Source organism: Panthera pardus, unplaced genomic scaffold, assembly GCF_024362965.1.
Source record: "Panthera pardus isolate Hobbes unplaced genomic scaffold, ASM2436296v1 HiC_scaffold_17, whole genome shotgun sequence".
NCBI lineage: Eukaryota > Metazoa > Chordata > Mammalia > Carnivora > Felidae > Panthera > Panthera pardus.
The window spans coordinates 10,713,178-10,736,430 of record NW_026526732.1 but is presented as its reverse complement, the minus strand read 5'-3'; the positions used below and the strand labels follow the sequence as shown (position 1 = coordinate 10,736,430).

Below are 23,253 nucleotides of genomic sequence, written 5' to 3'. Positions count from 1 at the left end.
TACAGCGTGTCACTTGCTCAATAACCTTTCTCTCTTTCTGACCCTGCTTCGAAAAAGTTGTGCTCAGTTCCGAAAGTCTGCATGGAACTGTTGTTGAACCCGGTAATCCAGTTAAATACAGCGTTTTACCAGCTAAATATGTGCAAAATCATGCAACTTGTGGGCCCTAAGTAGAAACGTTTATAGATTTTATCCTCTGAATTTTGAAAATACGATTCAGTTTTCCTCATTTTATTTTGGAGATTCGATGATACTTTCTCCAGTGGTGATATGTTCAATCTACCCTGATACTGTTATATTTGTTATTATGTTTGTTACTCTAAACCTAGATGTGATTCTTAGATGTTACTCTCCTTAGCATAAGAAATTTTTGTTTTTCTGTACCATTCATTTTTGTGAGGTTTTTGTAGCTATTTGAGAATGTTATTTTTTAATTGTTGGCACTTTCGCTGTTAAGAAAGAGAAGCTAGTTATATGATTTAACAGATGGTTAACAGAGAAACTTTCCAGGAGACTGGGATCCTCATCCTGAGTTTGCTTTGTGACATTTGGGGGTACCCTCAAGACCCATAACCAGCTATGCTTTACCTGGTCCCTTTGGTATTTCTTGGTCTAGATTCAGTCTACCTCCACCAGTTTTCAAAGCCCTAGTTTTAGAAGTCCCACTAGTAGTAAGCAGTGAGATAAGCTGAATGAGTAGAGGGTATAAATTAAAATTAAATATGCGTTGTAGACAATAACAGAACCTGGCATTTTTGATCCCATTCTGCAGCATTTAGTCCTAGATCATCAAGGCAAATAATTTTATACTGCAGCCCAGCCTTTAGAACTCAGCCAGCTCTAGCTCTGGGCCCCACCTCATCTCCAGACTCTCAGCGACCTGGGAGTGCCTGCTGGTGGGTGACCCATTCTGGACCCTGGCACCACAGCAGCGAGGAAGGCTGACCTCCAGTCTCTTCCTTTCATTCTGACCAGGTTGCAGAAGACTCCTCTCTCAACTCTCTTCATTCTCTTGAGTGGATGGTTCTGTCCTCAGTGCTGTAACCTTTGACAGTAACTAACTGAGCTGCAGTTTCTGTGTCTGTCAAATGGTGATGTTAATAACTGCCTTACAGGGTGTTAGGAACAAATCAGAGTTGGCATTAAAAATTGTTTGTTTAGCTTAAAGTTGTTATAAAAAGTAAGGTATAACATGAGGACCCATTTCTGCCAACATAACCTCAAAGGGATTTATTTTCACAGGATCCTACAAAAGTATACACATAACTATTTTATCATAATGGCACTTACAGTTACTTAAGATGTAAGCATTTCTTACCACAAGGTTTGATTAAAATTCTGCTGTTCCATTAGAACGTAATAGTTTGAAATTCACATAGTCCTTCAACGTTGACTCCAAATAGAAGGATCCGGAGCTATAGTTTTCAGTTTATGGAAATCATCATTTCTTTCAGATGGTAAAGTCACCATCGGAAGTGCTGTTTCCTGTAACTCTTGGAACAGGTTTGGGGGACAAGTGCTGGCAGCTTAAAGGAAAGCTGTCAGGTGGTTTTATGGAAGAGAGCTGTACAGCTTTCTTCACTCTTTAGGGCTGGGCCAGATCTTAGGGTTCAACTCATGAGAGACCTCCTGAAAGTCTTCTAAGAACGAGTGGCCATGCTCTGAATTTGGGGTATTATCTAGAAAAACTTTGTCTCCGAAAGGGGCATTGTTGCAATTTTGAAATACTTTTTTGATCAGGCATGGATCCAAGAGTGTTACTTTATAAACCTATTGGTGTTTCTTTCTCAGGACCTGTCTGGCTCCATTGATGACCTCCCCACGGGAACGGAAGCCACTCTGAGCTCAGCAGTCAGTGCGTCTGGATCCACGAGCAGCCAAGGGGATCAGAGCAACCCTGCTCAGTCGCCTTTCTCTCCACACGCATCCCCCCATCTCTCCAGCATCCCCGGGGGCCCGTCGCCTTCTCCTGTCGGCTCTCCCGTGGGAAGCAACCAGTCACGATCTGGCCCAATTTCTCCCGCAAGTATTCCAGGTATTCATTTCTTAATATTTATTATTCCACTCGGTGGTAAAGACAGACCTAGTGTTCATAAATGGCGACATACATCCCATGGTTTGTTTTACTATTCAAAAACGTGGTGATGAAACCACATGGTAATGGAACCATGTGTTAGAAGCATAACTTTGAGAGTCCCGATTCCCGAAGATATTCAACTAATGAATAAACAATAAACACTCCGTTACTAAAATCGCCCGCTAGTTTGATGTTTTTGGTTTGGACATTGACCTTAACGCCAGAAATTTATTTATTCTCGGTGTCTGTTTTGTAATGATTCTATGCATAAGATTCTCTGTTGATGAGTGCCACTGAGGTAAGATTGTGGACAAGTATCGGCCTCAGTTTTTATGGTTCTATTTAATTTATTCCATGGCAGTCAGCTTCTAACGTGTAGTGTGTGTACCTGCCAGTGTTTTACTGGGCCAGCACACACTCACGTCCTCGTCACTGATGGAGACTCGCCTCCTGGTTTTGACGTAAGGAGTTCACGCGCCGGTGAACTCAGCAGCCACACTTCGTCGGTGTCTTTTACCCCCTTTATTGTGTACGTGGGGGTGTTTGTCTGTCTTTCTGTTGCATCATACTCCTTCCAGCTTTCTTCTGTCAACATCATCCCTTTCTTTTATCAGCAAATTACTAAATGTAATTTATTTCCACGTAGCTTTTGCTAACATGATCTAGGTGGCTGCCGGAAAGTGCCTTTTACTAATGTATTAGAACGAATATTAAATTGTGGATAAATCTTCTGATAGTTTATTCTGTTCTCTTGAAAGCATGGGTGGTAGTTTTACCCCTTCTTACATTTTATTCCTTTTGTATTTAAAAAATGCTTATTATGGGATGTTTTATATATAAATCTATATATATGTTTATATTTATATAGATATCTATATCTATATAGATAGATATCTAATAAATCTATATTTATATAGATAAACATATATATATATAGATATAGATAAACATGTATATATATATAGAGAGAGAGAGAGAGATAAACATATATATATATGCATATATGTGAACACATACAACATGCCAATGATGAGACATAGCTATCAAATGAATACTCGTGAACCCACCGTCCTGTTTAAGAATTGGAATATTACCAGTTTTGCTGTGTCTACCTGTGTGTTCCTTTCTTATCTTTAGTCCCGTCCCTCTTCCCTGCCTCAAATACTCTGTGAATAGTTTTTTTTAATTGTTCTTTTTGGGTGTTTTGTTTTGTTTTGTTGAAGAATTTTATTATAAAAATTCATAGAAAATATTAGTTTTATTGAGTTTTGAGATTTATAGAAACTTATGTAGAGTGACTATATAATTTATCAACCAAGCTGAGATACTTTTGGGGGCATGGAAGTGTTGCTATTAATAATTAGGGGACAGCAGGCATAAACTAGGAAGATTCTTGTCAAAACAGAAAATGTGGTTATCCATTCATGCTGTAAATGGTCTCCCACAATTTGCTTTTTTGACTAAATGTTCTGTTTCTAAGGTTCATCCATATTTTAGATACAGCTATAATATAGCACATTTTGATTTAGGCATTCTGATGTTAACCTTTCTTTTAGAAATATGTTCGTCCTTACAGAGATTGTAATTAAACCTGGATTTACCCACCTTCAACATTTTTAAAGCTCCGAATACTTTATATTCCAGAAATCCTTAGGCAGTTTTTGGTATTGAGATGATTTTTGAAGCATCAACTACCTAAACATTAGGAAGTCATATGTAAAGTATTGTACTTGTTGAGTAAGAACTCCTTTCGAAAATTGGATCAAAAGGACTTTTCTTAGTAATAGTAACTTCAATGAAAACTCCTCAGAGGGATAAAGATATTGTAGCTTTTTATTTAAAATTCCTGACATGGGTAATTCACAATCTGGTGATTTTCATACATATGTTTATCATTCCAGTGGGGATTTTGAAACTCCTTTTTCACTGTTTGGATTTTGATGTGGTGTAGAACACATACCCAACAAAAGGGCTCACTTTGGACACATGGTACCACATACTGTGGAGGAGGTAGCTCGGCAGGTGAACTGGCTTCAGAGTCTGGTGCTTAGCTCTGTGTTGTGCAGCATAGAGTTGGTCAGCGGATTACGCTTCTGATGACCCCCTAGCCCCATCTCAAATGAGGCCTGTTGTTTGTAGTCGCTGCGGGTAAGGACCTGAGTGGGAATCTGTCTGCCAGCTTCTTGGGAAAGTAAGTCTGTCTGTAGTAGAATGCTTTCAGGTTTCTTGGAAACGTTGTTTAAAGCACACAGCGTGTTTTTAAGCTTGGGTCCGAAATGCTAACCGCCCAGGGCCTACGTTTTCATTTCACCATACTAGTCCAGATCAGCTCCTTGCATCCATGTGGCACAGGGAAAAAACGACACAGCGGAAGTTCCACTTTTGGTGGGGAGGAACGCTCTTCAAGTAGATCCGTAACCACGTTTGCTGAGTGTGAAGGTACAGAGTAATGGGACTGTGCAAAACATGGCAGAGAGAACGTTTCTTTAAGGTTCGTGTTATTCTAAGAGGAGTGACCTCCTGGAAAAGTTGGTCGGCAGTTTTGACACCTGTTCACTTTTCTCCTGGGTGGAACCACAACACTGCATCTGGATGGACTTTTATATAATTAGCTGATCTCACCTCATTTTATCGCCACCTACTAGTTTTATAACCTCGGACAGGCCTCTGAGCCTCTCTGTGCCTCACTTTCTGCATTTGTAAAGATAATAACCACCTCCTAGGGTTCCTGTAAAGGTTAAATGTTGATGCACATAAAGGAGACACATGGTAAACACTCAGTGCGTGTTCCCTGTCGCTGTGGTTCTGGTTATCGTTAACCGAGACCCGGAGGCTTGCCCTGTGCTGTCCAGAGCAGCACAGGTGGTTTTGGCAAGTCTTCTGATTGGTAATCCAGTGGTGTTCTTGTGCATTTCAGAAGCCATGAATGCCAAGTTTCCAGTGAGGATTTGCTGTGTTTACTGAGGTTACTCAGTAGGACCTGCTCAGAGCCAGCCATGAAAGCATAATGTATTTTTACAAAGTTGAATCTGTGTTTCTTCTAACTTGGGGGAAAAAAAGATGGTAGGTTAGTGGTTGATCTTCTTGGGGATTAGGTCTGAGAAAGTCCAAAGGAGGGGGAACAAGCATCCGCACCCTTGCTTCACTTAGATCCCAGGCAAACTGATGATTGTGTGGTACGATGAGCAGGCAGTCTAACGTAAAATTTAACAACGGATGCAGTTTAAAATCTGGGGTGATTCCTCATACTTTTTTTATGTATTGAGACCACATCAACTAACTGATCAGTACCACCCTCTCAGTGGCATTAGCCTTGGCTGCCACATGCAGTTGAGCAGGTTCCTCACTGGACAAGGACATGGGCCAGAGGGGTAAATGGGAGTGAAATTCAGGCTGTTCTGTGGGAAGGGGCACCCTTTTTTAATTCATGCAGAGGACTCACACATTTGTCCACATGCTGGCCCTGTACCTCCTGGTGGCCGTCCTCCATGGCTTGAGTCCAGATGCTACCTGTTTCTCCATTCTGTTCCCAAAGCTGAGCCTAGGGACATTACAACATCCGTTTTTGAGAGATGCTCATCGTAAATCTTAGGTGTTGTTATTTTAAGGGGATTTGTTAGAAATCATGCATATTTTTGTTGAAAAAGAATTTGGTCTTCTCTTTCCCTCCACTTAGCCTATATGCCCTTGTTTATTTCCTTTTTTTTTTTTTTAATGTATTTGTGTAAATTTGTCATAGGTAATAAAACCACATTTTAGGGATGGTCATAACGTTGCTCTTTTTTTTTTAATTTAACCAAATGCAAAGACACTTTTCCCTTAGAGAACAATCAGGCCCATTTAGTAATCTCACCTTCTCTTTCCCATCCTCAGTCCTTATGTTTAAATTTTGTTAATCCACGTTAGATCCTAAGATAATGTACAGTCTCCCGCCCTTGGCCTCTGAGTCTGTACCGGTGAAGTAAAACCACCAGGTAGTGATCACATGGTTTCCCACCCAGGGCAGGATACTCAGACTGCTGCTTTGGGAACATCTGTTTGGAATTTCCCCATTTTTATTTTTTCTGTCTGTAGTCTTGTGCTTTCTTTTCTCCCCCTTCCTCTCATTCCCAGCACTAACTTGTTTTTTCTGACCTCACTTCTCTCCCATCACCTCCTACTCGACTTGCTACTGCCTCTCCCTGTGTCAGCTTGACTCTTTCAATCATTGTCTCTCCAGCAAGTCATTGTTCAAATGCACAGCTGTCGTGTGGCTGATAGCCTAGATGCTGTAAAGCCAGAATGTTGTGGGGGCTTCTTCCTAGTGCTGCTTCCCAGGGTTTGTTGAAAAAAGAGCAGTCATTTTTCTCCATCTCTGTCCTGGAGAATGAAATTGACAGCTAATGAGAACTATCACAGAGGTAGATAAACAAAAGCCCAGTAAAGCATCCCGAATGGCTGAATCTGTTTCTTGCCTGTTAAACCGTTTCTCCACCCACTGCAAATTTGCCCTCCTATCATGCTGCCTCACGAACATTGTGAGTGTCATGGGAACAACTACTGTGATACATTCTGGCACCACATCGGCCCTGGCACATCCCTAACTCAGTGGGGCTTTTCCTTCCTGCGTTCTTTTGAAAAGCAGGATGGAGATTTTTCGTGGTAAGTAGCCACATGGATTCTCCCTTTGTTTGCACATAACTCCAGCACTGCAGCAGTCTATGGTTAGAAGTTAAAGAATTTCAGCCCTGGTTGTTTAATCTAAATGAGCATTTGAGGACCCAAATGTATACGTTACTACATCCCCCCTGCCATGATAAATTTTCTTGGTTTTTGCTGATTGTTTTCATTTCTCTCTCCTCTTTACGTTGATGTATTTATACTTAGAGACGGAAATGAAATATCTTCATCTTTCTAATTGACAGTGTGCATGTATATACACATTTAAATCGGGCAAATCTAACATCGGGTGCAGTTGATTCTGCGAGGTCTGATATTAGGCATCTGGTTTCCCTTCTAATAAATGATCCCATCCCACTGTACTTTGGCTGCTTACTGGCTTACATCCGAGAGTTGTTTGCCTCGGTTTTAGGGAAATAAACTCTTGGATCTTGAATGTATCGTGCGGGTCTTACACTGGGCCTCGTTCGTCCTAGCACGCAGTGAGGCTGACACAGCACAGCATCAGAAAGCATTGCCGTTGCCAGAAGATTTAGTGGATGTTAATTTCACTTGTCTTGCCTCCAGAGCCAACCATTCCAGTTTACTAACAAAGCAAAAATGTAAATAAGCCCAACTTTTTTTATTTTTATTTTATTGGCTAAAGGCTTTTGTCAGCTTTTTCCTCCGTGTGCTGTAAGCAGCCACAGTGTTTAAATATTAAGAAGGGTGAGCGTACAGCGGGGAATGGTGATAGGCAGGCAGAAATTAACACTTCACAGCCTGAGAAACATTTTTGTTTACAAAAACTTTAACTGTTCAGACTGCGAGGAGCAGTTCATCGGTTGCGTTAACAAAGACCTAACGATGATAACTGTAAATCTCCGAGTAGATTTCCCTCGTCTCTCTCTTTTTTTTTTTTTTTTTTAAGAACCGGCATCTGTGCCAAGAGTCCAATTTTAAGTCCCTTTCATCTGACAGGAGAAGGGCTACAGATTAGAACAGCCTGGGACCAAAGATACACAACTAGGTTTTCATGTTAGTGTCCTGATGAATACATGTTTGTTTTCGTGGCCATTCCTTCTGGCTTAGTCGTAGGTATCTATTTTAAGACTAATCAAAGATCCTATCTTCCTGGCCATCACAGGCAGAGAGAAAATAGAGTTGCATCAGATATGAAAGTAGAACTCTCCATTTTTCAGTTTTATGTGCCTTGCTATTTGAAGTCCCACCTCCCACATCGCCCCTCCCCAGCTCCACTGCTGGCCGAAGGAGACTGGGCGGCCCTGGGTCAGGGTGGTTTAAAAGCTGAGAGACCGTGAGGGAGGAGGGCGAGGTGGAGAGGAGTCTTTCATTAATCTTTCAAGAGCTGTCCTCATCACTCCCATCTTTTGCTATCCGTGCCTCCCTCCTCTGGAAGCCCTCCTTTCCCTGCCTCTGCAGTGGGCTGGAGCATTCCCCAGGGCGCACGTCTGCAGGCAGCCTCCAGGACTGAGTGGCTTCCCGGGAGCCCCCCTGGACGCAGAGCGCCCGGCCGTCTGTGCCCCTTTACCTGTGCAGACTCAGACCTGGCAGATGACTTTCGTTGCGTCCTGTGAAAAGGACCACAGGTTTTAAGAGCCTGTAGAATGGATTTGCCAGAGATCGCCCCTCCACTCTCATAAAGCACCAGTTACCTTATAGTTAAGCCTGATTCTCTGAAGCATTATCATGTCAGTTCCTGGATGGTGAGTGATGCATCCCGCCTACCAGCTGGTCATCATGAATTTGCACCCCTCGGGAAAATCTGAGAGATGCTGAAAGAATGAACTCCCAAAAGGGTAGCACGTATCTGATTAACTATGGAAAATGTAAACTCTTTGGGCAGCACCATGGTATATTCAGAGCTCTCCTGTGGAAGTGCTCACCTGGTTCTCCTCTCCGCTTAGCAAGTGAGAGCTGAGATTTCCGTGGGAGCCGATAGAGCCGCACAGACAAACAAGAAGATATTCTGGTCAAAAAACTCATTTTCTTGCTTAATCTGACATTCAGACAAGCAGATTCTGGAAGGATGCTATAATGGGAAAGAGAAAAATGAATTGCATTTAGGAGTTAGTCATAGGCTGGAGTGAACAGGAAGGATTTTAGTGAGAGGAAATGATAGTTCCTGGTCTAATTTGTCAAGATTAGTACCTATAAAATGAACACCGGAGGGTGCAAGCCAGTATCTCTCGCTTTTTTAATCCATTCCTGTCGGATTTTTAGAACTCTAAGGGCTGAAGCCTAACCCATCCTAAATAAATAAATTTTCCACTCTTCAGTTTATCTTTGCTTAAAACTCAGGGTAAAATTATGAGTTTATTTCACTCTGTGTAAGTGGTTCTAAACCGGTTTCCTGTCATGATCACATCAGTAGCGTCTCTGAAATGGCACTGCACGTAATGACACATTTTTTACTTGAAAGTCTGCACAGTCACCCTACCTGGTAATCTTATTTTAAAACATCTATCAAGTGTTCCTTTTTGGCTTCTCTCGAAGTAGAAATCCTGCAACAGCTTGTTGCAAGGAAAATGCATGCTGCTTATTGGCAAGCTGAGCAGGAAGAAAAAAAAAATTCTTAAACACAAAATGCCATTGATATATCCGTGTTTTTAATCTGTGGCAGCCTGGAAAACATCAATTCAGCAGTTCTACAAACCGTGGAGAACTTCAGCCAGTATTTTTTTCCCCCTTACAAAGTAAACTATTTGTATGTTACACAAAACAGTAATTTCAGATCCATTCCAAACGATGCTTAGCAACACTTAAGAAAGCAACTATATATTTTGTCTTTGTGAGAGATGTGATTGCATCTCCGTGTGCCGTAGTTCTTAGATACGAGAGCCTCCCCCTTTAGGGCACTAATTTAAAATTCCGACCAGGAGCCTGGTTATGGAGACTCAGCACTTTGGTCATGGATATGCTCCTGCTGTTTCTCGAGGGCAGGTCCCCCACTGCTGACCTGCGGCCAGACCCTTGCGTTTAAAGCAGGTGCCCCAGGGCTCTGAGCTACCCTTTGCTTAGGAGGCCCCTCCGGACCCAAGTCAGGTATGTTGATAATTGGGAAGTGAGTATTTCTTCTTTTTGTCAAAAGCAGAAATGTTTTCAGTTCTTCCATTCCACCGGATTTCCAACTAAACCTTTTCCACTTCTTCCTTCACATTCAGAAAGAAGAGAACATTAACACACATCAAAATACGCATTCCCAGTCGGTGTTGGCTCCCCCTCTCAGTTAAAATTAAGTTACGCAGTTCAGTTTAAACTCTCCTCTCATTTTCCATTCCCTTTCTTCGGTCTTCTGTGTCTGAACATATAGGGAAGGCCATGTCACCAGGGTAGTGTTTTGGTGTCATTCTCGCTCTGTCAGGTTAGCAGCGGCTAATGTGTTTCCCTGGCTGATCCAGCCGTCCACGCCCACTTTTCCATTATTTTTTTACACTGTTCACTGTAGGAGCACTTCATTCGCCTTGTTTACTGTTTGATTTCATTTCTCCAGCTGAGTAGACTGGCACCCCCTCTAAACTTGTGCTTAACTGAGTAATGCTGCTTCTTGAATCAGCAGAGTGCTGCTGCATTTGAAATGCTGTTGGCATTGACCTGCTGTGTTTTCTGTCCTCCGTGGGAGGCGAGGAATTGGAATGGAGGGGTACCAAAGCTTTTGGGAACTAATTTTAGCCCAGAAGTAAAAGTCTCCCAAATCATCTGACTTCTCATTTAGGAAAGTGGTGATAAAATGAGTGGTACTTAGAGTCAAGATGTCCCTAAAGCTGACTTCACAAACTTGTGGTCTGTGTTTCTGTATTTTCTAAAGGGAATAAATACCAGTTGTGAAGTGAACAGGCGGGTGTTACGGCTATTTCCCTGTCTTCTGATAGCCCTGGAGCCAGGATTATTATGATGTGTTGATTGATTATAGCCGTTAAGTCTCTTACTAATCAGTTTCATCACTTACTCTCAACTCACACACTTGCACCTTTGATTTCTCTTCCATAACAGGGTGATACGGGTTGTCATTGACTAATGAAGAACAGAATTGGTTTCGGCATGAGACAAACGGAATGCCGACACCAATCCTAAAATGCATTAATCTTTAATAATTCACATCTGCATGTTTATAAATGATATAACCAGGGATTGTTAATGTTGATGTTCTCCCTTCCAAACAGAAAGTGACATAGGAGTTTGTACTTGCAAACTACACTAAATGCATATAGCTGAATGCCAAGAATGTGACCTTGCTGAGGATGCCAAATGTATTAATTCACTGGGTGGTTTTTTTGAAAAGTAGCATGTTGTACTTTTGCTGTTGGATAAATCAGGTGATGTCCTGAGAAAGGCCAACGGGCCCAACTGCTCCTTTTCCTTCCGCCCTTGTTTATCATTCTCTTCTTTTCATTCATTGATTCGGCCAAGTCCCGGATACATCTTATGCTGCAGGCGTGTTTCTGGGAACTGGGGACAATGCGCTGAACATAAATGACAAAGGACCCTGTCCTCATGAAACTTAAATCCTAGCGGGAAAGATGGGAAATGTAGTTTATTACCAGGTATGGTTAGGGGAAAAAAATCAGGTTGCTTCTTTCAGACAGCAGTGATTGGGATAGGTGTCTCTTAGAAATTAATATTCGAACAAGGGACTCAGTGAACAAAGGCAAAAGCGTTCACTCAGTGAATATCTGGGAGACAGGGACCCCCGCAGAGAGCCAGCAAGCACACGGGCCCTGGATCAGTATTGCGTTTGGTGTGCTGGGCAAGGAAGTCATTGGGGCTGGAGCACAGTAAGGAGGGGGAGATGGGGACAGCGTGGGTAGGCAGTTAGATCTAAGGGTAACCAAGGGCCAGCTTACATGGGGCTTTGTAAGTTACGATTGGGATTTAAGAGCTTATTTTAAGTATAATCGGAAGCCACTTGGCAGGAAGAGAAGGCAGAGAATGGGGTGATCCGATATATGCTTTAAAAGGGTCATCCTGGTTGCTAAGTGGGCTACAGGGGTCAAGGTTGGAAGTGGGGAGACTGATTAGGAGGCTACTTCAGTAGCCTAGGGGAGGTTGGTCACAGCGGGATGTGTGAGTAGCAGAGATGGGGGCGGAAGAGTTTTGACCCCTAAGTTTGGCAAATGGTGGTTCTGTACACTGGAAGACAAAGAAAAGAGCAAGTTTTTGAAGAGGGAATCAAGAGTTTGGTTTTGAACTTGTTACATTTGAGATGCTTATTAGGCATCCAAAGGGAGATTTTGAATTGGCAGCTGGTTCTAAGAAGAATCTGGATTCCGAGCAGAGATCTAGGCTCGAGAAGTACATTTGTGAGTCATCAGCATTCTCGATGAGATTACCTAAGGCACCTAGCCTGCATCATAATCACCTGGAGGGCTTGGGAGAGCAGGTGACTGGGCTTCATACCCAGTTTCTGACTCAGTAGGTTTGGGGTAGAGCTGGAGAATCTGCATTTCCAGCATGTTCCTAGTTGATGCTGAAGCTGCTGGTCTGGGAACTGTTGACCTGGGAAACGAACAAAAGTCAGTCGTTCCCAACCCTGGCTGCACAGAGCATCCTGGGAGAGGATGGGTGCGAGGCCCAGCCCCCAGAGGTGCCGAATTAGTGGGTCCGGCTGCAGTCCTCCACCAGTACTTTTTAAAAAGCTCTCCGGGTGATTATTTTGTATAGCCAAGGTTGAGAAATACTGAGAGAAGCATCCTGAGGACTGAACCCTACGGCACTGAGACGTGTAGAGACTGTGTGAACAGGGAAGGCAACGATAGCCAGTGGTAAAAGTGGAAAACCAGGGAGAGCTGGGGTTCTGGAAGCCACCCAAGAAAGTGTTTCTAGAATATGGAGAGACCACTTCCCCTCCCTCCCAGTACAGCTTAGCACTTCTCTAGAAGTGTCCTGAGGGCATGTTTTAAAGGGAGCCAGGGTTCCCACTTACCATCATGTATGTATTGGTCAGAGGAATTTTATGGATAAATACCTCATGTTTTTAGGGCAGCATGTTGCCGTCTTTTGACCTTGCTATAAATAGGTTGGGATTCAATTGAAATTATAATGTCACAGGAAGAAAATTCTTGTGATAAAATAATTGCTATATTCTTAGGGCTAACTCCAATGTTAACATAACCCCTAGTTTCACAATTGTTCCTTGAAGTCTGTTTCACACAAAATCCAAGAATCATGTCATTTAAATTCTACTTGAAAAAGGACGAAAACCTGTATTTTTTTGAGAGCTGAACCTCAGTGTCTATAGTCTCTCTTTTTTTGTATGTTGCATCAGTGCCTAATATTGGAAGTTGACAGCGGGAACTAGTTCAGTATTCCACGTGTTCATACCTACTGATTGTGACTTTACGTCAGCAGCTTGCTCCTAGAGCCGAATTCCTTTTGCCCGGAGTATCCATCCCGCCCCTCGCTAGCCTGGAAAACTACTTATTCTCGATGATCCGAGTCCAACGTCCTTCCCTTTGCAAAGGCCTACGGCTCCCTCCGTGCCAAGGAGAGTCCACCTGTCTCTCGGTGGTTCTCCAGCTGGCCCAGGGGCCTGTAGAGGGCAGTGAGCACTGCTTTTTTTTTTTTTTTTTTAAATCCCTGGTGCCAAGCATAATGCCTGGCAAGTCAGAGCATACTCAGTAAATGCTGACCAAATTAAAGAGTTTACAGTTCGCTTAGAATAAATAGGAACTCAAGAAAAGAAAGTTGTAAAGTTGATTACTTCTATGACCTGTCCTCCTGTGGACTGGGAGCCATCTTTCTACCTTTGTATTTCACAGTTCATGGGATCATTCTATTTCCCTTTCTCCTGCAAGGGATTCCACCGTGACAGATGATTTTACTTTCTTTTCCCTTAAAAATAAAACCTGAAGTAGTAGTCGTAAGATTTGTCAGTCTAAACCAGACTTCTGTAGTGTAGGCCCTGCCTGATTTTAATCCATAATACACAAAAATTGTGCCATATAAAAATTGTAGCAGGGGCACCTGGGTGGCTCCGTGGTTTGAGCATCCGACTTCGGGTCAGGTCAGGATCTCATGGTTTGTGGGTTTGAGCCTGCATTGGGCTCTGTGCAGACAGCTTGGAGCCTGGAGCCTGCTTTGGATTCTGTGTCTCCTTCCGCCTCTGCCCCTCCCTTGCTCATGTTCTCTGTCTCTCTCTCTGTCTCTGTCTCTCTGTCTCTCTCAAAAATAAACATTAAAAAAGATTTTTTTTTTGATCATAGCATAATTCTGGAATTGTCCAATATCCAACTTTTTTCATTGTCTCATTATTTTCAATAAATTATCTCTTACTAATAACTAACCCTATTTTCAAAGAAAATGGCCAGTTAAGAACAGATTGGTTATGGGGAGTATTGTCATAAGCCAGATGATATTCCCATCCCCCAACTAAGTGGCATCCGTGTTGGCTAGATAAACATGGGGTGGTGAGCAAGGGCTAGCAAGACTGGAATCTGGGCTTCAGCAACACATGAATCCTACGCTTGAGATATTTGAAAGTGACAAGTGGAAGATAAAAATGGCTGTTTGTGAAAAACATACATTTCAAAAGCATACTTGCCGAACACTGACTTGAAGTCTGAAATTAAAGAATTGATGAAAAACACACGAGCATATGGTCCAGAATGCCTTCCTTCCTGTCCGTGTTGCCTTAGTCTGTCTCCTGTGCTCTCAGAACGACTCCCATACCAGAGGCCCCCGGTGACCTGGGCTCAGTCCCCCAGGCCCCTCTGCAGTCAGCTCGGAGACTGTCACATTGCCCATGGCCAGGCCCTGTTCCAGACCCTGCTTTGGTCCTAAGTGGCCCCTAAGAGCACTGCTGTTCCTCTCCCCACACAGCCGCCCCCGGTGCTGCTAACGGTTGGCTGCACCTCTTGGAACATAGAGATTTCCATCAGAAGCTTTGGATTTCTTTAAGTTTTTCAGCATGATGCAATGCTTTAGCTTTCTGTCAATTTTAAAAGTAGTTTTAGGGGCACCTGGGTGTCTGCAGTCGGTTGAGCGTCTGACTCTTGGTTTTGGCTCGGGTCGTGATCTCGGTGTCATGGGATCAAGCCCTGCGTTGGGCTCCATGCTGAGCGTGGAAACCTGCTTGGGATTCTTTCTCTCTCCCCCTCCACCCACTCCCCGACTTGCTTGCTCACTCTCTCTCTCTCCCTCAAAAGAAAAAGAATAAAATAAAATAAAATAAAATAAAATAAAATAAAATAAAATAAAATAAAAGTAGTTTTATACCAAGAATTTAGAAGGCTTACGTTTTATCACAAAAATAAGCGCTCATTATTTAGTGTAGTTACAGATATAATGAATTTTTAAAACCTTTAGAGAATAGTATTTTAGTACATAAGTTGACAATTCCATACCTTTTTTTTTTGAAGATTTTTTTCATGTGGTTTTTTTTTTTGTTTTTTTTTTTTTTGAGAGAGAGAGAGAGAGAGAGAGAGAGAGCACGAGCAAGGGAGGGGCAGAGAGAGCAGGAGACAGAGAATCCCAAACAGGCTTCATGCTGTCAGCATACAGCCCGATGCGGGGCTTGATCTCACCAACCATGAGATCATGACCTAAGCCAAGACCAAGAGTCAGATGTTTAACCAACTGAGCCACCCAGGCACCCTAACAGTTCCATTTCTAAATAGAAAATATGTAGAAACCATGTTGCCTGTAATACCAGTAACTTGGTCCGTTGGTCCCAGGTTTATATATACTGTGCTATTTTCCTCAAATTCTAATATTTAATTGCCAAAGTATCTATCTTTTCCTGTGTTATCATATATTCGAAAGCAGCATTTCTAGGCCTAGGAAACTGACCACGTGCACCGCCCTGGGTCCGCAAATCAAGGGAGTCCTCCCTGCGGGGCGTGTGAGCACTCCTTTGTGCATTTCTGGTGTGGATGCCGGGGGACTCCAGTGAGTAAGCATCAGCGTGTGGCACTTTTCACAGCCACTCATGTTTGCAGTTGAGAGTTGTCATGACATGTGGGGACCCAGAATGAGAAATCTGTGACAAGAGAGGATGGAGGCAAAGGAAACTTTTGTTAAAGGAAAGAAAGTGCCTTGGCGTTAAAAAGGCCTGTCTCTATCAGGCAGCACAGAGCAGCGATCAAGTGGAAAAAAGGGAGCAGGCAGGCGCCTCATCTAATCTTTCTCCTGGGGGCCCAGGTGGACAAATTGGCAACCCTGTTCACCGCTTTTTTTTCCTCTCCCCTTTGTACCATAAGAACTGCTAATCGGATCCATGCTGCTGCAACTGTGGTTAGTTATTAACAGAATAAAAGCAGATTTCTTCAAAAGAACGGGTGGGGGAAACGACTGTACAAAATTGCAAGGTTGTTAGAATCTTAAATGCACAGCAGTCGATTTTTCCCTTATTCTGAATTATACGATGAATGCAAGTCTTTCATCTGTCACTATACCCATTTCTTCAGAAGGCAGCCAAATATTAAGCTTCTCAAACAAAAAAAGAATCTTAGAAAGAGGAAAAATATTGAGGAGGAATAAGAATGGGTAAGAGCGGGGGGAAATTAGGTTTTGTCTTTATTAATTGGTCCTAGTGAGAAGAGATGTATACTGCATGCTCGATCTGGTTTCCCCTCCCCCGCCTCTTACCTTACATCAAAGCAGGGATTCGAGCAGGCTTAGCTGGTAGCTGTTCTGCGTTCTGTGTCTGGATCGTGCACGAGGCAAGTTCAGAACCCGCCACTTCCTTACACGCGACAGAGCGCTGTGGAGCCGCACCCCCTGGGGGGAGCCGTGTGCCACCCAAGCGCACGTAGACTTCCCCCACCCCCAGGGGTTTCGCTCTGCACCCCAGAGACCTTCGGATTGGACGCCTGAGCTTTAAAGCTGTTGAGAAGAGTGTGCGTCCGTGAGAACACTGAGTGTAGACAGGAATAGTCCAGACCAAGGACGGTAGTGTAGGAATTTCGGTGCATCTCTGATATGCGGAAGGGAGACCTCGTGACCTGTCCAAGGTGCCCAAAGGCGGAAGTGACTCCTGCTTTCAACCAGATCACATCTTTAGTCGTATTACCTATTTCCTTTTCATGTCGTCACACCGGAAGTTAACTTAACTTGATAAACTTTCCTGAAGTTTTGTCTTCTGTTTACTGGCCTTCTTTCTTTTCTTTTTCCACGACCACAGTTTTAGTCACTTCGCCTGAGTAATTGCGGGAGCAAAGACTGTCTGAGCTGAATGGCTCTGGGAGGAGCGTGGCCAGCCAGGTTGAGCCACGTTGCTCAGGCCCAGCAGCAGCTATAGGTCCACATTGAAAATCAAGCTGCCGTAAAACCAGAAGCCACCTTTCTCCCGCTCCTTCCGGGTCACTTGGGAATAGTCCAGACCAAGGACCTTTTTTAAAAATTAATTAATTAATTTTTAAATGTTTATTTTTGAGAGAGAGACCGAGCGTGAGCGGGGGAGGGGCAGAGAGAGGGAGACACAGAATCTGAAGCGGGCTCCAGGCTTCGAGCTGTCCGCACAGAGCCCGACACAGGGCTCAAACTCACAAACCACAAGATAGATCATGACCTGAGCCGCAGTGGGACACTTCACCGACTGAGCCACCAAGGCGCCCCAGAATGTTCTGTCTTAAAGCTGAGAATCTCTGGTACATCGGTGTTTCAGGATTCTAGTTTATCTTTAACCAAAGCCTGTAGTGACCTGAAGAGTAAAGTCGAGAAATCTGTGTTGTCTGTGTTCTCTGACTTGTTGCACACCTGCAAGAGCCTTTTCAGTTCTTGTCTCAAGTTCTCTGTAAAAAAGCATCCACCCCAAAGGCCTGTAATGAGTTTCAGATAATCAGACTATTAAACTGACTTCCATGTGAAAGACATTACATAACTTTGGTATATTAATAAAAGAGAGCAACTGGAAAAATTCAGTTTGAATCCAGTGGGCTAGATGAAACATGTGTTACACCAAGTTGGTCTTCGTAATAAAAGCGAACAAACGAAACCCCAAAGCACTTGTGGTACAACCACTCTGAAGGCGTAATTCTCACATAGAATGCGCCATATTTGCTGGTCTTTTATTTGTCAGCTGCTAGGCCTCGGAGGCTCTCCCCTCCAGGACGCTAGCAGGGAGTTAGAAAGGAGGCTCTAAATCCTCAGACTGCAGTTGGGCCAATACTGGAAAAGCTGAATCCAGCAGGTGATTGACTGTCCAGTTAGAATGAAGATATGTGGGCCCTCTACGGGTTCTGTCCCATTTGGGGCATCTTGGGAATTTCCTCATTCCTTCAATGACTCAGAAGTACACAGGGCAGGTACACCTCCACTGTACTGACTCATCTGTATATTTGTATAGGACCTGATGGCACATCAATAGTTGGCATCATCTTGGGTAAAGATTTCGGGAAATCTAATTCTACTTTGGAAGAACGTTTGAGCCATAGGACGTGGAAGGATTTGTCTTTCCAGATTCAGGCTAACTCTTTAAAGTTGGGGGACCAGGGGCACCTGAGTGGCTCAGTTGGTTAAGTGTCCGATTTCGGCTCAGGTCATGATCTCATGTTTCATGGGTTCGAGCCCCGTGAAGGGCTCTGTGCTGACAGCTCGGAGCTTGGAGTCTGCTTCGGATTCTGTGTCTCCCTGTCTCTCTGCCCCTCCCCTGCTCGTGCTCGCTCTCTCTCTCTCTCTACCTCCCTCTCTCTCTCAAAAATGAATAAAAACATTAAAAAATTAAAAAAATAGAGTTGGGGGACCAGACCGCTATGGTTGTATTTCCTCTGGAGGGTACAGCCAGGAGAGAGTGTTGTTACTTCATGTATTATACTGCTTTTACTTGAGGTGGATTTTGTTCACAATTCAGAATTGTGTTGGCAGTCAGTTCCCAGCTGCTCTCCCACCCTCCAAACCCCAATGCAGCACCTCCTGGAAAGAGCAGACCTATTTAAATCACCAAATAATATTAAGTACTATATGTCCACATTCAGACACTTCAGGTAAACTCTTAACTATAACCAGTAAGCTGGAAACTGAGCAGATTGTGTATTTGAAATGTCTGCTTTGGAGTACATTAAAGTTTCCATTCTTGAAGCAAATGAACTAGAAGACACTGACAAAAAGATAACCGTGCTCAAAGTAATTTGTGGATTTTCTGACTCATTTAAATACATGCCTAAGACTAGGACATCCCATGAATTTATGGATTATTGAAAACTCATTTTTCACCCACATTATTACCATTAGGCATTATGCAGGTGTTCAAAGTTCACTAAAAAAAATAAAATAAAGTGACGCGTGAAACCTTGGCTGCTTGGATTGCAGAACTGCTCTGTTACCACACACTGGTTTGGACACCATCTTAGACAAGATGTTCAAAGATTACCTACCTCAGATGTGGAGTCCAACCATGCAACCCACCAGTGCCATCTCATAACAAAATCATATTTGTCATTTATCATGGCAGAAGAAAAGATCCTAACTGGTACTTCGTGCTTTAGAAAGTAAAGAAATAACTTCTGTGCATATAGCCCATAGTAAGAAGTTACAGTGCTCTGACCAGCAGGATCGGCCGAATGTAAGAAATACGTCTTCCAGAAGACCTATAAAGTCAGACTATGGCAGGTAAAACCCATATTTTGCTCTAAAGATTTAAGAGAGAGCTGATTTCCATAACATGAAGAAAGTATGAGGATATATTAGAATAAAACATCCCGATATCTTCGTTTTGAACATAGCAGAATTGAATAATGCAGAGACGTGCAAGATGAAAGTCGATCTTGGTCATGACGTATTGCTAATTGGTAGCAATAATTTCTACAGCGTTTTTTTAACTTCTCACTAAAGTTAATGTTGCTTCCAAAAATTCCTGAAGAGTAGAAGAATAACTCAATTGCTAATTGCTAAAAACTATGAGATATAGATTGATTGTGTAGCAGCATTTCGGGAAAGAACTTGATCATAGTAGAGGTATTCGTAAAGTGACTGGAAGTACTTCTTATTTCTTCTCAAAATTCGATGGCAACCACAGTTTTAGCAATTCAATTCACATGAATTCACAGACCCTACTGGTTTTCTAACAATAAACCTTTCTGACCCTTGGTAACTTCAAGGAATTTATGAATAGGACCCAAGTCTTTGTTATCAAACACCCCATGATTCCCCACATACCCTAAGTGTCCTTACTGAGGAAGATTGGACAGCAAAATTGCCTGGGTTTCTATGGTGTTTCATGTTAATTTTAAGAAGCCAGTCTCTTTGGATTACTAACGAAGAAATATCATGTAGGACATTGCCTTCTACGTAGTAAGTTCTCAGTGGGTTTTTATTTTTTACTTTATTGTTTACACTCAAGTAAAACCATCTCCTATTTACTTAAGAACTTGTGAGGCAAACACGCATTCCAGATGTTATTCTCCCTTTATCCACTTTTGCCCAAAAGTCAGCTAATGAGGTAAAATTGGAAGAGGTAAATGAATTCCTGGCAAAATTGACATCAGGTTGTGTCTGTCATTCACACTCCAGTTTTGCCATGTTGATTAATTATATCACTGTTCCATCTTCGATCACTAAAACCTTTCTAGTTTTGTTGATTTTTTAAAAAATTTTTTAGCTGCAAATGTATGAACGGAAGAAATGTTTTTTCTTTGCCCACTACAACTTTTGAAAAATGGAATTTCTGGGTATTTCTTTGCCTATTAGTATTTTATATTAAGATAGCACCGTATTACTTTTAGAAGGATGAATGATTTGTTTGCCAGAGGCTGTTGTACTTCAGTTAGCGTTTTTGTTCTTATTGAATTTCTGTAGTTGTGTGTTGTAGTAATTTAGGAAGGAATTAAGCCAGGAAGTTTTAGCCTTAATAAAGGATTAATGTGGAAATGCTATTCATCCCATGTTTATTCTCTGCTCCCCCAACACAACAGTGATTGAGTGTAACTTACATAATTGCATCTCATCAGTAGTTCTGATCTTTTTGTTTATTCTGATATGGCCAAAAAAGTTGGGAAAATAAAACTACAAATCATCACTTACCTAACAATTTACCTGCTAAATGCACTTGCAATTTTAATCTTAGAACCTCGCTTGCGTTAAGTACTGAGGAAGCCAGTACGTCCTACACTAGATCTGACTTTATAAGGACATAAACCAGATTCTCTTACTGACATTTATTTATGTAGTCCTCTTTGTTACATATGGGGGAGTACATCAGGTTTATATTGCTATTGTTAATTCATTGCTATTGTTAATAAATACTGTTTGATGTTTATTGACTTATTGAGCAATTATGCCTGAAATGTTTCTTTTTTACTGATACTATCATTTAAACTAGGAATTAGCAAACTACCACCTTTGGGCCAAATCCAGCTCACCACCTGTCTTTGTAAATAAAGTTTTATTTATGCTATTTTGTTTATATATTGTCTTTGGTGCTTTTGCACTACAACAGCTGAGTTGAATAGTTGTGACAGAGAACATATGGCCTGCAAAGCCTGAAATATTTACTTTCTGGCAATTCACAGAAAAACTTTGTCTATCTCTGATCTAGAATAATAAGGTACAGCTACATGATTATTGATAACTAAAGGTTTAATTAACTATTAATCTGGGTTTGGAGTAGTCTGTCACACCTCTTTTTTTTTTTAAGTTTTTTTTATTTTGAGAGAGAGAGAGTGGGGGAGTAGCGAAGAGAGAGGGAGTGACAGAAATCCCAAGCAGGCTCTACACTGTCAGCACAGAGCCTGATGTGGGGCTCGAACGCATGAACTGTGAGATCATGACCTGAGCCAACACCAAGAGTCAGATGCTTAGCCACCTGAGCCACCCAGGTGCTCCTGTCACACCTTTATTTATTCAGTAAATATTTATTGAGTGCTTACTGTATGTGTGGTTCAGCAGACATAGGGAACAAAAGAGGCAACTCTCTATACCCATGGAACTTACATTTTAGTGAGACGAGAGAAACAGTAAACAAAGAAGTGAAACAAGAATTTAGGTGAGCGCTAGAACTCTGTCACCTGTAAGAAACATAGAATTTAGCACTTTTTGTACTGACTACCCCACCATCTTACTCTGTGCACTTCACCAAGCTATGATATATTCGTGTTTCAGTCTAAACACTGTTAAGTTATACATTACTGGATGTGTGCTGATTGAGAAGACATATGCATATTAGCCTCTTTTCTCCCGATTCTGTGAAATCCCAATGTTTTGTTACTAAAAGTGTTTAGTTTGATGGTTATCTGGGTCTAGTTCTTAAAAGCTCTTTTTAATTAGAAAAATTTCACTCAAAGCCTATTCTAGTGTAAAAATCCCAAGGAACATATTAGCAAACAAAACTCAACAGTACCATTAAGGAAATAATGCACCATGACTAAGTGAAATTTATTCCAGGAATTCAAGGTTGGTTTAATATTAACAATGGTTTTCATAATTATATACAGTGTAAATAAACTTGCAGAAAAGTATCTCCTTTAATAACATTCAATACCCAATCATAATAAAAATACTCAAGGAAATAGCAGTTGAGAGGTACTTTCTCAAACTGGTAAAATGTGTACGCTTTAGTTTATAAACCAGTATCTTAGGTAGTGAGGAATCATTGGAGACATTTCCACTAAAATATAAGCAAGACAAGGATGAGCATTGTCTCCACTACTACTCAGCAATGTTCTCAGAGATGTTGGCCAGCACAGTTAGACAAGAGAACCCCCAGGCATAAAAATGGTTACATAACAAAGAAAACTATCTCCATCTACAGATGATAAAATAGTAAACCTGGAAGACCTCAGAGAATCAACGATAAATGAACTCAAACTATGGAAGGATTCAGTTTTGTGGCAAGATACAAAATTCACCTACACAAAAACAATAGCCTGTTACTTGATGTGTCAACTATACTTCAATTTTATAAAACCAAGTCAGCTGGGAAGATGGCGGAGTAGGAGGACCCTAAGCTCACGTTACAACTAGATAACATCCATATCAGCATAAATGACCCAGGAAACAACCCAAAGACTGGCAGAATAGACTCCACAACTAAAGGCAGGGAAGAGGCCGTATCGAAGAAGGTAGGAAGAGTGAAGATGCTGTCTGGGAGCAAAGTGGACCACGGTCTTCCTCAGTTTGGAGGGAGTCTGCAGCATGGAGAAGAGCAGAATACAGGCTTTCACACCTGGATGCTCACAAACATGGAGGACAGATCTTCATCATATTTGCCTTTGAAAAAGAGAAGGACCAAATTTTGTGAGTTCTGAAAAACAGCAGGACTTAAAGACCTGGAATTTTCGAAGTCAGCTAGCTTAGCTCTGGGAAAGCCCTGAGGCCATGAGGTAAGAGAGACCCCACCTTTAAAGAGACAGCAAAACAAACAGCCCATGCAAGTACAGCACAGACCAGCAGTTTGAAACTGGGGGCAAACAGGAGGCAGAGTGATTTGCTCATCTCAGAGTGTGGCCCAGAGTGACAAGGATAACAAGGAGATGGCTCCAGGAACAAAGGCGGTGTCACACACCATTTCACTCCCCTGCCCCCCAGCATAAACAGTGGCCACCTGCAGGAACCAGCCCAACACTAACACTTTCTACCTAATTTAC

The 23,253-nt window shown here is 42.2% G+C and overlaps 1 protein-coding gene across 9 annotated transcripts in view; it reads left to right on the top strand.

Moving 5' to 3' along the window:
• ARID1B (AT-rich interaction domain 1B) overlaps positions 1-23,253 on the top strand; it is a 446,720-nt gene that overhangs the window by 317,338 nt on the left and 106,129 nt on the right. For all 9 annotated transcript variants that reach the window (XM_053904333.1, XM_053904331.1, XM_053904329.1 and 6 more), the window contains one exon: positions 1,792-2,035. In XM_053904333.1, the coding sequence (XP_053760308.1) occupies positions 1,792-2,035 (244 nt within the window). The remainder of the gene's footprint in view (positions 1-1,791; positions 2,036-23,253) is intronic.